The 16,321-nt window shown below is 49.8% G+C and overlaps 1 protein-coding gene across 7 annotated transcripts in view; it reads right to left on the bottom strand.

Annotated features, from left to right (window-relative positions):
- LOC127584418 (fibroblast growth factor receptor 1-like) overlaps positions 1 to 16,321 on the bottom strand; it is a 164,974-nt gene that overhangs the window by 44,872 nt on the left and 103,781 nt on the right. For all 7 annotated transcript variants that reach the window (XM_052041214.1, XM_052041211.1, XM_052041212.1 and 4 more), the window contains one exon: positions 9,419 to 9,588. In XM_052041214.1, coding sequence (XP_051897174.1) covers positions 9,419 to 9,588 — 170 coding nt within the window. The remainder of the gene's footprint in view (positions 1 to 9,418; positions 9,589 to 16,321) is intronic.

Below are 16,321 nucleotides of genomic sequence, written 5' to 3'. Positions count from 1 at the left end.
CAGACTGGTCTGTGGCTGGCTATTCCATGACAGAGAAGGCTGAGGGAACATTGAATTGTGGTGTACAACCACGACAGGGTGATTGGGGAGGACCATTTCCATTAACAGAGAGGGCAACAACTAGGAGGCACAAACTTGATAGGACCAAACAGGAGTTGACCGTTTTGTTTTTAAGTGGATGAGCCTGCAGCTGTATCCTAGAGGGCCAAGGATCAATAGCTGGGGTGAGCCTGGATAACTCTCATGTGGCAACCAGGGTCTATTACTGTCCATGACTCAAGGATGTGCCCCATTGCTCTGTGCCGGTGGGATGGACTTCCATAATCACATCATGGACACTGGATCTCTACACCTAGCTGCTGGAGGCTCCTCATAAACTGGTGATGTTCAATTGAATGCACATCACTTCAGCTCATTTTCAACAGCCACATCTACACAACTGTGTGTGTGGCAACAAGGAGGAGCTGGCCAGTTTATGCTTCATTACTTTGTTGTAGCTTGACAATGGCACGTTGTTATTATGGCACCAAAGGGATCTAATGTACAGATCCAAGCCCACAGTGAGATGGGCTTGAGGAAATGAATAGCTCTCCCTTATTCCATGTTCAGTGGAACCCTTCAGGATTCTGTATTTAAGACCTGTATTTAAATACCTCACTTACTTCCAAGCAAATTAAGCTCCCTTTGGAACAGTATCCAGTGTTGCAAAGGTACAGATACACAGCAGCTAATCTGTGCACAGCAAGCTCCCACAAACTGCAATGTGATGCTGATGATAGCATGAGTTTCAGTGATGTCAGCTGTAGAGTAACTATTGGCCAATGCCCCAGGGTGTGAAGGGTTAATCCTACAACTGCCTGTCCTGCAATGAAATCAACAGCTCACATGCTCGGGTTAACGGAGACGGTGATCGAGATGGCGCCGGAACGTGGCAACTTGTTGCAAGCTGTAAGCTGCTCTCTGCAGATCCACTCATTACTTCTATCGGAATCGTTCTACTCTTTAAACTCTAAATTTTATGACTCTACTAATAATTACTAATAATGTTCTTTTAAATCTGCTTACAGGTCTGGTGATTGTCTGACCTCCAGGAGCGACTGATCTCCAACAAGATGGATTCTAGACCTCACAATCTATCTTATTATGACCTTGCACCTTATTGCCTACCTGCACTGCACTTTCTCTGTAACACTTTATTCTGCATTCTGTACTGTGTACTACCTCAATACACTGTTGTAATGAAATGACCTGCATGGACGGCATAAACAAAGTTTTTCCACTGTACCCTGGTACATATGACAATAGTAAATCAATTTACAGTGCAGTGCTTCCTCCCTCCTGCACTTATGTCCCAGCTTAGACTGCTGTGCTCAAGTCTCTGGAATGAGACTCCTCCTTCAAAGGTGTGAGGGTGAAGCCAGGGCAGATCCAGGAAGGAGAATTGCTGCCTGACCTCGCGAAGCCCGTCAGCTGGTTGGAGCAAAGGCAGAGGTGTGAGGGCCGTGGACAGGTGAGGGGAAAACTCCTGCGGTAAAGGCGAGCGAGAATGTAACATACTACAAACCGCCAACGCACACATCAATCCAAAAACTGCTCTTCCCTTGAAGATTGCCTTACAGAGCTCCCAGTTTCCTGATTTATGAGAATCAACTCAGACTTAGTCATAATTATACAGCATAGAAACAGGCCCTTTGGCCCACCATGTCTATGCTGACTATCATGCCTATCTATTCCAATCCCACTTGCCTGCATTAATTCTATGCCTGTTACTGTTCCTGACTCCACCACCTCCTCTGGCAGCTCATTCCAGGTACCAACTACTCTGTGTGAAAAATATACCCCTCAGACCACCTTTAAACCTCCTCCCTCTGACCCTAAACCTGTGCTTTTGAAGGAAGGAAGCCATGAAAGAGCACGATGAGCGCTGCACGGAATCTGCTGGAGAGATGGCAGCAGCCTGTGTTGTGGGCAGCTTTTTGTCCTCGTTCCACTGAACGGGTTCTTGAAGTCACCACCAGGAGGCAGGGACAAGTAGACCACCCACTGAGGTACAACAGGCCAGGGCATTCAGGTCAGCAGGAGTCTGTGGACCCAGCTTAGACACATCGGGCTGAGCAACCTTCTTCTATGCCATTCACTTCCTTCACAACCAAGCCTCCCTTTGAGGTCTGGGCTACTCTGAAGCCAACAGTGGACTCCAACTCGCAGGCGGGGAGGTGAGTGTTCCAGAGACCAGAGCCGCACTTTGCCCATGAGCGGGGGCACCTCTTCCGTCTCCGAGCAGAGGTGGGGCAGCCTGCAGCAACTCATTCCATCCACATACCTTAGAACGGGCAAAGGCAAAGGAGGAGCCGTGCAAGTTGTCAAACCCTGGCTGCTGATGTCCAGCACACAAGGTGTTAAAGGCAGCAGAGGTTGCTCGAAAAGAGCCTCACTGTTCCCTGATGATGTAGTGGGGCGAAAATGACCCCGGGGCATCTTCCCACTGACCCCATGAGAAAGGGCAGGGCCAGCCCCCATAAAATACCCTTTGCCGGTGACCCTGGCCTGGTTGTGAGTGATGGAATAATCTGCTTCATCTGCTGTGCCACAGGCTCGAGCTGCTCCAATTGTCAGAGCAGCCACTCAGTTGACCTCAGAACTGTGACTCCACCACATCTGGCTGCTCCCAGTGTCAGCCACCCAAGTGTTATGAGGAGGGCCCCTTTCATCCCTCCCAAGCTGCAGAAACAATCAGTCTCAAGGCCAGAGTTAGGTTTCACCTCGAGTATCTGGCTGAAGCCAGACTGAGTGGCTTCCGAAAAATCTTGTTGGATTAAGGGACTCGGGGGAAAATCTCTTCAGCTGCAGTGTTACTGGGACAGAAAATGTTCAGTCCCCATTAAGCATCGATGTCCTTTCAGGGAAAGAGTACTGTAATTCACCATTCACAAACTTCTGATGCTACGTGTCTTCAATCCACGTAGCTCTTACTTTGATGTTGTGCTGAACTAATTAAACACCTAACTAAACTAGTCCCTTCTGCCTACACAATGTCCATATCCCTCCACTCTCTGCACATTCATGTACCCATCTAAGAGCCTCTTAAACACCCCTATCGTATCTGCCTCCACCACCACCCCTGGCGGCACATTCCAGACACCCACAACTCTGTAAAAAAAACTTGCCCAACACATCTCCTTTGAATTTACCCCCTCTCACCTTAAATGCATGTCCTCTAATACTAAACATTTTGACCCTGGGAAAAAGATACTGGATGTCTATTCTATCTATGCCTCTCATCATCTTATAAACTTCTATCAGGTCTCCTCTCAGTCTCCGCTGCTCCAGAGAAAACAACCCAAGTTTGTCCAACCTCTCCTCATAGCACATGCCCTCTAATCCTGGCAGCATCCTGGTTAAACTCTTCTGCACCCTCTCCATAGCTTCCACATCCTTTTTATATGGGGTGACCAGAATTGAACATAATACTCCAGAAGCAGCCTAACCAGAGTTTTATAAAGCTGCTCTAATAAACAGTGTTCCAGTCTCCATGTGTAGGAATACACTGGACCCAGATGCATTTGGCCTGACTTCTTCCATTTGCAAAATTTCACTTAATGCAATGTTTTTCAGCCACGTATCCCTTCCCAAAATTTAGGGATGGCTGTGGGCAGATATTTGGGGCGAGGCGCTTTGGGTTCTACAAGATGGAAGAGTGGATGGCAACTGCTTGCCGAGGTCCATTATCGGTGAACCGCGTGACTTTTCTAGCACTGGCATTATTTTTAAATTTTATTTGCAGCGTGGTAACAGGCCCTTCCAGCCCAACGAGTCTGCGCCACCCATTTTAAACCCAAATTAACCTACCCGTACGTCTTTGGAATGTGGGAGGAAACCGGAGCACCCGGAGGAAACCCACACAGACACGGGAGAACGTACAAACTCCTTACAGACAGCGACGGGAATCGAACCCCGATCGCTGGCGCTCTAATAGCGTTGCGCTAACTACTATGCTACCATGCCGTCACTTCCACTGTCACGGACTGTGTGTAAATCCTGCCAGCTGAGGATGGGTGAAGCAGAGGGAGCTCAGCGTTAGAGAACCAAGGGCAACTGGCCCGCTCATTGAGACTGCTTTACGTGAGCTGGAGGGGCACAAGCCCCAAGTACACCCAACCTGGGTTTGCACTCCAGTGCAGCAGGGAGGGAGTGCTGCGCAGTCAGAGGTGCTATCTCAATGATGTGGCATTAAACCAAGGCCCTGCAGGTGGATGGAAATGAATCCATCGAATCACCCGCAAAAGGGTAGAGGCATCCGCAATATTCTGGGCAGCATTTCTCTCTCGCAAAACATTCCAAAGAAAATTATCTGGGCTTTATCAGATTGCTAAATGTGGGATCTTCTTACATGCAAACTGGCTGCTGAGATCCTTGCATGGGTGCACTGTGTTCTCCGAAAGGGACGTGAAAGGCACCAGAGAAATGCAGCTACTTAATGGCATTGTGGTGGTTGGTTTCAACAGGCAACATCATGAAACATAGAACAGTAGAGCACAGAACAGGCCCTTCGGCCCACAATGTCTGTGCCGACCAAGATGCCAATTTTAACTGATCCCATCTGCCTGCACGTGATCTATACCCTCCCTCCCCTGCCTGTTCACATGTCTGTCTAAATGCCTCCTTTAAACTTTCCCCTTCCCACCTTAAAGCTATTCCCTCTAGTATTTGATATTTCCACCCTGGGAAAAAGACTCTGATCATCGACCCTAGCTACGCCTCTCATAACTTTATAAACCTCTATCAGGTCTCCCCTCAGCCTCCGACACTCCAGAGAAGAAAGGACAGACTGTGACAGCAACCCCCATGGTGGAACAGTCTACAGGCAACCATGGTCAATGTTGGCAGAGCACCACTGCTGATAGGAACCTGATGGGCCAAATGGCCTCCTACAGTGTCATAATAGAATACAGGGGTGGTGGTGGGGGTCATCAACCTTTGGTACTTCTGGGTTTATCAGAAGTGGGGAGTAGAGAGTATTTACCCCATTCTGGCCAGCGCTGTAGCCCAGAGACCAGAGCGCACTCTGGGACTGACCATGGACTGCCTGAGCCACCTCTGGCTTTCATGCTGGGGAGTGTCACCTGACGGAGAATGGTCCTGAGCGCTGGGGGAGGGGGAAACAATGGATGGTGGGTGCCAGCAAGATCGAGTTACGTCCCCTCCAAATGAAGGCTTCTCTGCTGTCACCAAGGAACAGGTCCCACCTTCCTTGGCCAACCCCAGCTTCACTGTGCAAAGCTCCAGTCAGTCTCATCGCAGAAATGGCCACTGTACATTGAGGGGTCTTGGTGTAAGGGGTCTGAGAGAGCAGGCAGCAAGGCAGGGGCTGGACATCACCCAAACCGGCCAGTCCCTTCCCTAGGAGGAGGTGCTTGTTCCACCACCCCACATGTCCGTAAATCACTCCCAATGCAAACCGCTGCCTCGCCCCCAACATGCCCAGGAGGGCAAGGAGCCTCAGCAGGAGGTGGGGTGAGGTGGGTGGGTGGGTTATCTACCCTCTAATGAAAACAAGCACTGTGCCACGTCTACAGGTCTGACAGCAGATTACTACATGCTGGGTCAATGAGATATTTTACAGAGGGGTTTAGGGAGAGTTCCTGAGCTCCGACCCTGGACAGCCGAGAAGAAGATGCCCATCTCACACCCTTTGATATCCCCACTGGGGTCACAGAGCCTTGCAAGAAACCTTGGGTGCCCTCTGTGTGGAGTTTGCATGTTCTCCCTGTGACCGTGTGGGTTTCCCCTGGGTGCTCTGGTTTCCACCGACATCCCAAAGGCATGCTGCTTGTTGGGTTAATTGGCTGCTGTACATTGCCCCCAGTGTGTCAGTGAGTAGGAGAATCTTGGGGGGGGGGTGGGGGTAGATGGGAATGTGGGGAGAATAAAACGGGAATCGTGTAAATGGGTAGTTGGTGGTTGGTGTGGACGGTGGGCTGAAGGGCCTGTTTCCGAGCTGCACTGTAGCCCAGTTCTCCTCTAATCCAGACACTTGGAGTTGACCAATGAAGGGTCCACCCATATTCATGCGCACAGTGGAGGTGGTGGCTTTCTGGATACAAGGAACCTGTAGCTTTCCTGCTCTCTGGATGACACTCTCTCCCAGGGAGAGGTCACCAGTTTGAGTGGCAACAAAGTGCATTACACAAGTGATGGGAGTTTACTAGAAATGGCAAAAGGGCAACACATATCATGCTGAGCGGGATGAGCCATTATCTGGATTATCTCAGCTCCATAATTATTCAGAAGTAATCCAATAACATCGTAACAATTGGATTTACTCTCGAAGAAAACATTTGCAGAGCTGTGGAAAGAGCTTGACGAGAGGAAGGGACAGTTCCACCAGAGAACTGGTATAAGCACAATGGGCCCATGTGCTCCTCCTGTGCTGTTCTCAGAGCACGGGGATCCTGCCTCAGATTGACTGGCGTCCCACTCCAGAAACGCACTAACTGATGCCTCCGAGATCGACACCAAATTTGGACCCAGCAACATCGCTCCCAACCCAGTCAATCTTGCAGCGTTGTCACAAACATCAGGGGACTGGTGTCTATGCTGGGAAACTGTCTCATGGACAAATCTAGCAACATCATGACAAAGGCGGCATCTACAAGATGCCACTGTTATCAGACTCTTGAACAGACCTCTTGTACGATAAAGATGACCTCTTGATATCTCAATCTATCTCATCATGGCCCTTGCACCTTATTTTCTGCCTGCACTGCACTTTCTCTGTAATTGTAACACTATGTTCCGTATTCTATTACTGTCTTTCCTTTGTACTATCTCCATGTACTTATGTATAGCACAATCTGTCTGGATGGCAAGCAAACAAAGCTTTTCACTGTATTTTGGTACATGTGACAATAATAAACCAATTACCACTGCAGTTACTCGCTCTGGCTGATCTGACAACACCTCCAAAATCTGCAACTTGATTGCCAGGGAGTAGGGTAGCAGGAACAGGGGAACACCACCCCCTGCAGATCTCCCTCTGACTGTTCTGACTTGGAAATATATTGCGGTCCTTCATCGTCACTGGGTCAAAATCCAACAGAACCTTGGGAGCCCCTTCACCACGCGGACTGCAGTGATTTCAGGAGCCAGCGTACCATCCCTTCTCAACACAAAGTAGGGAGCAGCAATAAATACTAGCCTTGCCAGAGGCAATGTCATTCTGAAAAACGAATACTTTCAAAATTATCTCAAGATGTTTGTGGAAGCTTGCTGTGCACAAACTTGGCATCATGTTTCCTGCACTACAACAATGACTCTGCTTCTGAAGCATCTCATTGAGCTTTGGAAGGTCCTGAAGGAATGAGAAAGGTGCTATGGAAACCCAAGAACATTTTTCTTCACTTAGTCCCTTGTTATATTTGCCAAAAGAAAAATCAATTCATCATTCTTAGTTTCAGCCCTGTGGGCAAGGCAGCTCTGAGCTGCTGAGGGGAGCTAGTGAGAGACACCAAAGGCCCCACTCTACACGGGCACTCAGTCCAAGCCCCACAGCTCACCAATGCTCCCCACAGCACTTCCTCACCACCTGCCTCACTGCTCTGATGTACGCACAGAACAAGCATTTAAAAATCTTTGTAGAGCTAAAATAAAACAAAATCCTACAGTTCACTGTAGTGCAGATCAATTCAAAGAGTTGACGGGAATGCAGTCCATTAAAATGAAACAAAAGAAGGTGGCTCATTAAAGACGAGTGCTTTTTAGGGAGCACTAAGCCTTTGCTGGAGGCAGTGATATCTGATGCACATAGCTCAGCAGCCAGACAACTCTGCAGCAAACATGCTCGGATTCGCTTTAACTGGCACCTGGGATTTTATTACTGCGTCCTTGGGCATTCAGAAAATTTAATCTCCTGTTACACCTGGCTGCTGAGGCCTTTACAGTAGGCACCATCCTCACCAACACCCCCCACCCCCCCTCCAATCTCCAGCATCTCCTCCAGCCCTCCAACCCCAAGCACTTCTTTCCTCTTCCAGTATATCCATAATTCCCACCCGGCTTCAGCTGGCTACCTGGTACTCTCTCCCCAGTCCTCTTCACAGCAAGATGCTCCTTAAAAATTCTTTGACCCATGGTTTGGTCATTCCCTCACGTGACTCAGTGTTAGTCCTGCTGTTGTGTCCTGCGTAGAAGCTAGGTTTGTCGAAATCAGATAAACAAAACTCATTGTAACTCATAAAACTCTTACAGGTACACAAGAGACTGCAGATTCTGGAATCCAGAGCAACAAACAATCTGCTGGAGGAACTTAGCAGGTCGAGCAGCATCTGTGGGGGAAGGGGAACTGTTGATGTTTCGGGTCAAGGCCCTGCATCAGGACTTATGGCACTCGACAGGCTGGATGCAGGGAGGATGAGTCTAGAACTGAGAGGTTGGCTATTGAAGGCCAAGATGAGGGGAAATTCCTTCACTCAGAAGGCAGTGAATCTTTGAAATTCCCTCCTTCCAAGGGGAAGAGGGTGTGAGGGTCAGAATTCTACAATTCCGTCCATTCTAGAGTGTTTCCCACAGATGGGGAGACGGCAAACATAACCACAACTTTTAAAAGAGGGAGAGAGGAAACAGAGAGAGCTGTAGCCCAGCTGGCTTAGTATCAGTAGTGAGGAAAATGAGGGAATATGTTGAGGAAGCAGCAATAGGGCACTTGGAAAATAAGAAAAGGAATGGGCAGAGGCAACATGTTTGAAAGGAAACCACGATCTGTTGGAATGTTTTGAGATTGCAAACAGTAGAATAGGTAAAGTTAATGTGGTGTATTTCGACCATCTAGACAGAGATCTGGAGTTATTGCGTGTAACAGATTGGCAAGAATTGAGGATTGGTCAATGGGCAGAAAACCAGAGAGGAGGAATAACTGGGCCATTTTCAGGTTGGGGGACTGTGACCAGTGGGTGCCATAGGGATCAGTGCTGAGACCTCTGCTGGTCACAATCTCAGGATGAGAGGGGTCAACGATAATACATCCAAGTCTGCTGACGACTCAGAGGTGTGGGTTGTGAAGAGGATGAAGGGGGATAGGGAGGGGCTCAGTAATGGGCAGGATATAACATGGAAAAATAGGAGGTCATCCACTTTGGTAATAAAACTAGTCAGGTGTTGTATTCTTTAAATACCAAGAGATTGAAAAGTGTTGGTGTTCTGAGGGAATGAAGGGTTAATGCAGGAGACAAAAGATCAGCCACAATCTTACTGAAGGGTAGCAGAGCTGAGAAGGACCGAATGTCCTTCTCCTGTCCCCAGCTCCTGTGACTGAGCACCCTGTCCATGTATAGAATGAACTTTCCCCTGGTTGCTAAGTGATTAGGTGTTGGCTTTGGCCCAAACGTGTTTGGGGGGGGCGGGGCTGCCATTTGAACCCTACCTTGTATCCTCCGATCCGGTGATCTGGCTTGAAGTCTTTGCCGTTCTTCAACCAGCGGAGAACAGGTGGTGGGTTACCGCCCGCTGGGCACCGGAACTTCACCGTCTTCATCGCAGGCACGGCATGGAGTTTCTTCTCCATCTTCTCTGGCTGAGCCCAGTATGGGGGTCCTGCCAAGAACAAGGAACAACATCACTTAGCCAGAGCTCATGTGCCCTGCCTGATGATGGTGTGTGCTGACACCAGGACATGTTTACCCAAAGTCAAGCAGGGAAAAACAATAAATAAAGCTCACATTTTTAGCTGCGGGGTGCATTTTACTTTCAAAGTTTATTTTTGCAATAGACAGAATTATTTGTAGGTTACCACTGGTTTGGAGCAGGTCACACAAGATGTCATTGTATCAAAACTGGCAGAGACACAAGGGCTGTCTCCTGCTCTATCAGGTCAACAGCACAACTCTTTCCTCTGACTCCTGCTCACCAACCTCAACCACCTTCCAATTCGGCCCTCCCGTGTACCCACCCTGCCCCCATCCTCAGTAGTCTTGTTGTCCAGACACCAAGCTCTGAGATCTGCTCCCCCCAGACCTCTTCACCTCGGTCTTCCACTCTCAAAACCTACGTCTTTCGGTCAGCTGATGTCTCTAATTTGGACTTGGTGACTGATTGCATCCTAGTGGAATGTTGACTGAAGTCTCCATGGACGTGAATGCGGGTGGCAACAGTTGCCCTCACACGGACACAGGGTCTCACACAATTGTTCCCCTCCCGCCACAAGGTCCTCTCCCTGGCCTCACTAGGATCAGGATGGCTCAATCCTGGAAAATCGGATGTTCTTCACACTCCTGCCCCTCCCTGCACATCCCCCAGGTAGCAGGTCACATCAAGACCCAACCAGGGGAGAGGATTAACCCAAGCAGAGCTGGGTAGGGCACCCTGAACCCAGTTACAATCAGCAGTGTAAGCGATAGCCTAGAATCCAGAGACCAGGGGGCTTCCTGGCCCCTTCCCCCTACCTGCCATTGATCCCTCTCAAATTCCTGAAATTGTATTGGGTTTTATTTCTGCGCTAATACGTGATTAGGATCAGGAGATGACAAAGCTGGCTCCAGCTCGACTCCCTTCAGCAAGCGCGTGGACAGGGCCACTTTAGTTAGCTGCTGGATGGGTTTACGCGGCCCTGCCTCGCTGTCCAAGACGGGTAAGAGCGTGAAAGTGAACCCCGGGGCTCCGGGCACCCGTCGGTGTTCAACAGCTGCTTCAGACTCTGGACTGTGACCAACTCCACAATACAGGTTACTCAGCCAGGACTGCCGGCATCACACATGGGTCAGACGGGACTAGCTTAGATGGGCATCTTGGTCGGCATGGACAAGTTGGGCCGAAGGGCCTGCTTCCGTGCTGTGTGACTCTATACAAACTAGGAATTGTTCAGATTCAACAACATCATGACCAATCCAACCCTGTATTTCCACCTATCCCTGGTGACCTTTCAACCCCTCATTTACCAAGAATCTATCTCCCTCTGCCTTAAAGGTATTCAAAGACCCAGCAACCAATGCCTTTTGGGGAAGAGAGTTCCAAAGACACGTCCAATAGGAGAAATACTCCATCTCAGCTCTGTATCGGGTGACTGTTAGTTGTAACCAAGGCTGGGGAGGCAAGGAGACCTCAACCCATGGAACAGGAGTCACCAGTCAGCCCTGGAGCTGCTCCAACCCCACTGCCAGAACTTGAAGTGCCAGGGAGGCAGGCTTAAGCTCCCTTGGCCCTAGAACTGACTCCCTGCCTGCCAGAGAGCCCCAGGTTGGACAAGACGTTCCTAGTGATGAAGCCCTAGGGATCCCACACACTCTTTGAATTTTTCCCCTCCACTGAACAATGGTGCAGAGCAGGCTGGTCATTAGGTGCCTGCGTCACTGGCACCAGGAACAGCTCTACCAGAGCGCACACGGCTGCCTGAAGGAACTGTGGGCTTCGAGCAGAAGTTCATGGGAATTCAGAGCCGAAAGCTCCAGATGGGAAGTGGAGCCTCTGTGTGGGAGGGCAGAGGGCCAGCTGCGTGGGGCACAGTGGGCTGAGGCTGACCAGTTGGACACCCGGGTGCATCGCAGGGCCTACCCCCTGCCTCCAGAGGGTATGCAGCTCTGAAATGCGCGTTCATTCCTGCCGCTTGCTTTCCCCAGATGTGGCGGCCAGCTGAAGCAAGAATCCAGCCTGGACCTTCGTGGGGGAGCCAACAGTGGAAGGAAAGTAAAGGGTTAATGGACAGGCTAACTCAGGGGAGACTGGTGCAGTGGGCTGGCACCACGATAAGCAGCCTCCTCAAACAATGCAGTGCCTGCAGTACCAAGCTAAAAACACCCTGAAGGAACACTTTCAAGTGTCAGAGTGCATCCGGGTTACAGCTGGATGTATCCTCATCCGCTGGAAGAATTACATGTCTCTCCACCCAGTTCACCATGGGGCGGGTGGGGGGGGGGAGCCAAGATGGTGCAGCGGTTAGTGCTGCTACCTCACAGCTCCAGGGACCCGGGTTCAATCCCGACCTCGGATGCCACCTGTGTGGAGTCTGCACGCTCTCTCTGCGACCGTGGGAGCTTTCTCTGGGCTCCAGGTTCCTCCCACATCCCGACAATGCGTGGGTTAGTCACGGTTGTACAGCACAGAAGCAGGCCCTTCGGCCCATCTACACTAACTCCATTTGCTGCATTAGATATGCCTCGTCTATTTCAGTGTCTGGTGTGTTGGTTAATTGGTTGCTGCAAATTACCCCTAACGTACACAAGTGGCAAAAGACTCCAAGGGGTGTTGATGGGAATGAGTGAGAGTGAATAAGTTGCAGAGGCACAGGGAAATAAGAGAGGGGATGCTCCCCTGGAGGCTAGGATGGACCCTCCTCCTGCATTATAGTAAGTAACTGCCAGTGGATCCAGTTGCCTGGATCAGTGTTGCAGAGGCACGAGTTCCAGTGGGAATTCAACTTAATTAAATGAAGATCTAAATTCAGTTAATTAAACTGGAAACTGCCAGCAGGAAGGGTGAGCAAACTACCAGACTATTGTAAAACTGGAGCAAAAAACGAGCCGCTGGAGGAACTCAGCAGATCAGGCAGCATCTGTGCAGGGAAATGGACAGTTGTGTTTCAGGTCGAGACCCTTCATCTGGACGAGTGTGCAGGCTATCAGTCCAGGTGAAGGTTCTTGACCCAAAACCACATCTTTCCATTTCCCTCCACAGATGCTACCTGACCTGCTGAGTTCTTCCAGCAGTTTGTTAACTGTTAACATTAATTCCAGCATCTGCAGTCTCTTGTGTCTCTGTTGTAAAACTGGATTCATTGACTTCCACCAGAAAAGGAAGCCAGCTATCCTTGCATGTTCTGGCTCTGTGACCCCAGATCCTCAACCTCTTTAACTGCCCCTGGAATAGCCCCAGTATCCACTCAGTTCAGGGGCAATAAACAGGGACCCGTCAGTGACACCCAGTCCCGCAAAATTAATAAAATCGCTTTCACTGACACGCGGGTTTTCCTGCGGCAAGGCAGGAGAGAGCCCGTTTAATTTTTAACCTCAGTGACGAGGTTTAAGTTGCCATTTCAGGAACACTAAACAAGGGTTCACTGAGCACCTGTGAATGCCATTGTCTCAGCCCTGCATTCATTACGGAAATCACATGCTTCAGAATGGGCTGACCTTATGAAGAACGAATGGGCAGATTAATCAAGAGAGCCAGAGGCACAGTAAGGTATAGAGTTCCAGACTTGCTTCTGACAACCGATGAGCATTCAGTCAAGATTATCAGCCACCTGGTAAAATTCATCAGGTGGGAAGGGTGAGGACTGGGAGGAGATACAAAATGGGTCACTTAAAATGAGGTCTCTTTTCCCCTGTAGGTGAAATGAGTCACATTTGATATTTCCTGCCAGTGCTGAGGCTGGGGCTGTTCTCAGCTTTAGCTGCGGCTTATGTCAGGGGCGGGTTTGCTGGTGGTGACTCTGTGCTCCTCTTGTTGCTCCCAACAGAACCCTGAGTAACAGCGGGAGTCGCGCTATGACGGGGAGATCGTGGCCACTCAAGGAAGGTGGGGGGTGGGGGGTTGTCTCCAAAACATGCACCCTAGGCTTACAGTGGAAAGGCAGCAATCTCCTGGGGTGCGCCAAGTGGTCTGGGGTGGAAGGCAATGGAAGAATTGGCTTTGAGTTAAGGTCCCAGCTTCTCTGGTTTGGGAGAGTGAAGTTAACCACTGGCCTGAACTGTGAGAACTGAAGTGTTCAATGTACATTACACACACACACACACACATGCATGCACACTTATAAATAAACACACATACTGAATACACCCGAACACATCAGCTTTCAGCTTCAGTTGGGTAAAGGCTGTGACCCCTTCTATTGTCACCGCAGGCTGTCCCTACCATGGTCCCGTGTTACAACACCTGCTGTGGTTTGGTGGTGTACACCATTGCCTCGGAGTCTGAAAGACGTGGGCTCAAGTCCCACTGAGGGAGTGTCGTACTGTTATAGGCGATGTTTATGGGATGACACCCCAAAGGCAAGACCCTGCTGCTCATAGGTGTAAAGGATCCCATGATGCAATTTGAAGGAATTGGAGGGGGTTCTCCTTGGCGTCCTGTCCAATATTCATCCCTCAATCATGGTTTATCTTGACTGTATCACACTGCTATCTCTGGGAGCTTGCTGTGCACAAACTGGCTGCTATGAACATAATGGTGACCACACCCATTTTCTGTAAGAGGCTGTGGGCCATCCCAGAGGCACAAGTCCCTCTTGTAACAAGCTGCTGGTTTGCATCAACTGGCTCAACAGTTGACAACTAAGTGAGGGTGAATGGCAGATATCGGCGGGCCCAGCACGTTCCCACCCAGCCCGGCATTAAACAAGTAACACGACACCGGCATCTGTCAAGTGCTGCTGCATGGAATTCTCCTCGTTTCAAATCTCTGCTGCCTTCCAAAAATCAGTCTTGGTTTTGTGGCGTTCTCTTGTCTGAGCTGTTGAGCTATCACCTGTCAATGCTTCCCACCTTTGCTGGTTGGAGAATTTAACTATGTCAATGATTGAACACACAGAGTAAAGCTCAGTAAAGTGTGGTCCACTGTGCTGCTTCTTTATGGCCCTTGCACATGCTCCAATCAACAGTGCCCTCAGTAAACGAAATAACCTAACAGCACTTGATCCACTATCTTCAGTCACAGCTCTGCACTTGTGATGGGAAGTACAGAGAGCTGTGACTTGACGCTCCACAATCCTCAGCTCTCAAGGAACACAGGAAGAGCAATGCACTACTGCACACACACACACACACACACACGCCACTCCAGGACGGTACTGAACTCCCCAGGTGCAATTAGAAAAAAATTCTAGGTTTGGGGGGGATTTGAGGAATTTTTTTTTCACCCAAATGGTAGATGGAATCTGAAACGCACTGTCTGAGAGAGTGATGGGGGTGGAGAATCTCACAATGTTTAAGAATCCAGACGAACACTTGAATCACCAAGGCAAAGAAGACTACAGACCACGGGATTAGTATAAATGGGTGCTTGATGGTTAGGATGGACTGGATGGGCTTAAGGGCCTGTTTATGTGCCGTATGACTCAAATGACCCCATCCATGACTACATGACTTTTATTGATCCCTTTGATTTTTGTTTGCCATTTCCCTACACCAGGGGTAATTTACAGTGGCTATTTAAGCCAGTACATCACTGGGATGCGGGAGCGCCCAGGGGAAACCCATGCCCCTCAGGTTCCCCCCCTCCACCCACACTAAGAGCCATCTACAGCGGCCAATTAACCCATCAACCCGCACGTCTCTGGGACGTGGGAGGAAACCGGAGCACCTGGTGGGAAACCCAGCTGGTCACAGGGAGAACGTGCAAACTCCACACAGACAGCACCCGAGGTCAGGATTGAACCTGGGGTTGCTGGAGCCATGAGGTAGCAGCAATAACTGCAGCACCACCAGGCCACCCTGGGATGAAGGACGTGCCTCACCAGGAACAACTGAGTGTTTAAAACAATGTGAGGTAACTTCATTATAAAGTATAAGATTCCGACAGGGATGGGCAGGGTGGAAGCTGAAAGGGTGTTTTCCCCTCATGGGGCAGTCTAGCACTTGGATTCAGAATATGAGGTTGCCTGTTTAAGATGGAGATACAGCAGGAAAACAGGCCCTTCGGCCCAACTGGTCCATGCTGACCAAGCTAGTCCCACCTGCTCGCGTTTGAGGAGGATGTTCTCTCAGGGGATGAGTTCTCAACACCAGAGATGTGAGCCACTGAATAACTCCAAGGCTGTCAGACAGAGTTCTGGTTGGCAGGGGAACAGACAGGGGAGAGGAGCTGAGGGCAAGACCAGATCAGCCACAGTGAGGGGCCGAATGGCCTCCTCCTGCTTCCCTTTCTTCTGCTTCTTTCCCATTTCTCACAACAGCTGACGAGCCCGAGGGGCTGACCCGGTTTCCCTTTCCGCAGACACTGCCTCACCCGCTCAGTATTTTCAGCTTTTTCATCTTTTGGTTCTGCAGCAAAACAAAATGATCTAGAATCTTCCCTGCAAATAAATGGACTCCGTGTGCAAAGTGTTATGTGGAGCCATCCAATTTCCTGGCAAGGTCATTAACTACAGAGAGCTCCCGGAATCAGAAAGCACTGACAACCAGTCAGGTGTAAATGTAGCTCTGCCATGAGTCATAAGCACCAAGTTCAGTCTAGCACCGTGGCTCGAAAACAAAAGAAAAATCATTGTTGCTTCGCTGGCACACCTTTAGGGCTGAGAATGAGACCAATTTTTGCATCAATCACCTTGAACAAAAGAGGCCCCAGTGTCAAAAGGCTGCTTTCAGCAACAGTTGTGCAATCGTGAGGGGCAACAGTG

This window comes from Pristis pectinata, chromosome 29, assembly GCF_009764475.1.
Source record: "Pristis pectinata isolate sPriPec2 chromosome 29, sPriPec2.1.pri, whole genome shotgun sequence".
Classification (NCBI taxonomy): domain Eukaryota; kingdom Metazoa; phylum Chordata; class Chondrichthyes; order Rhinopristiformes; family Pristidae; genus Pristis; species Pristis pectinata.
Note: the sequence above shows the minus strand (reverse complement) of the source record. Positions and strands in the feature narration are given on the sequence as shown.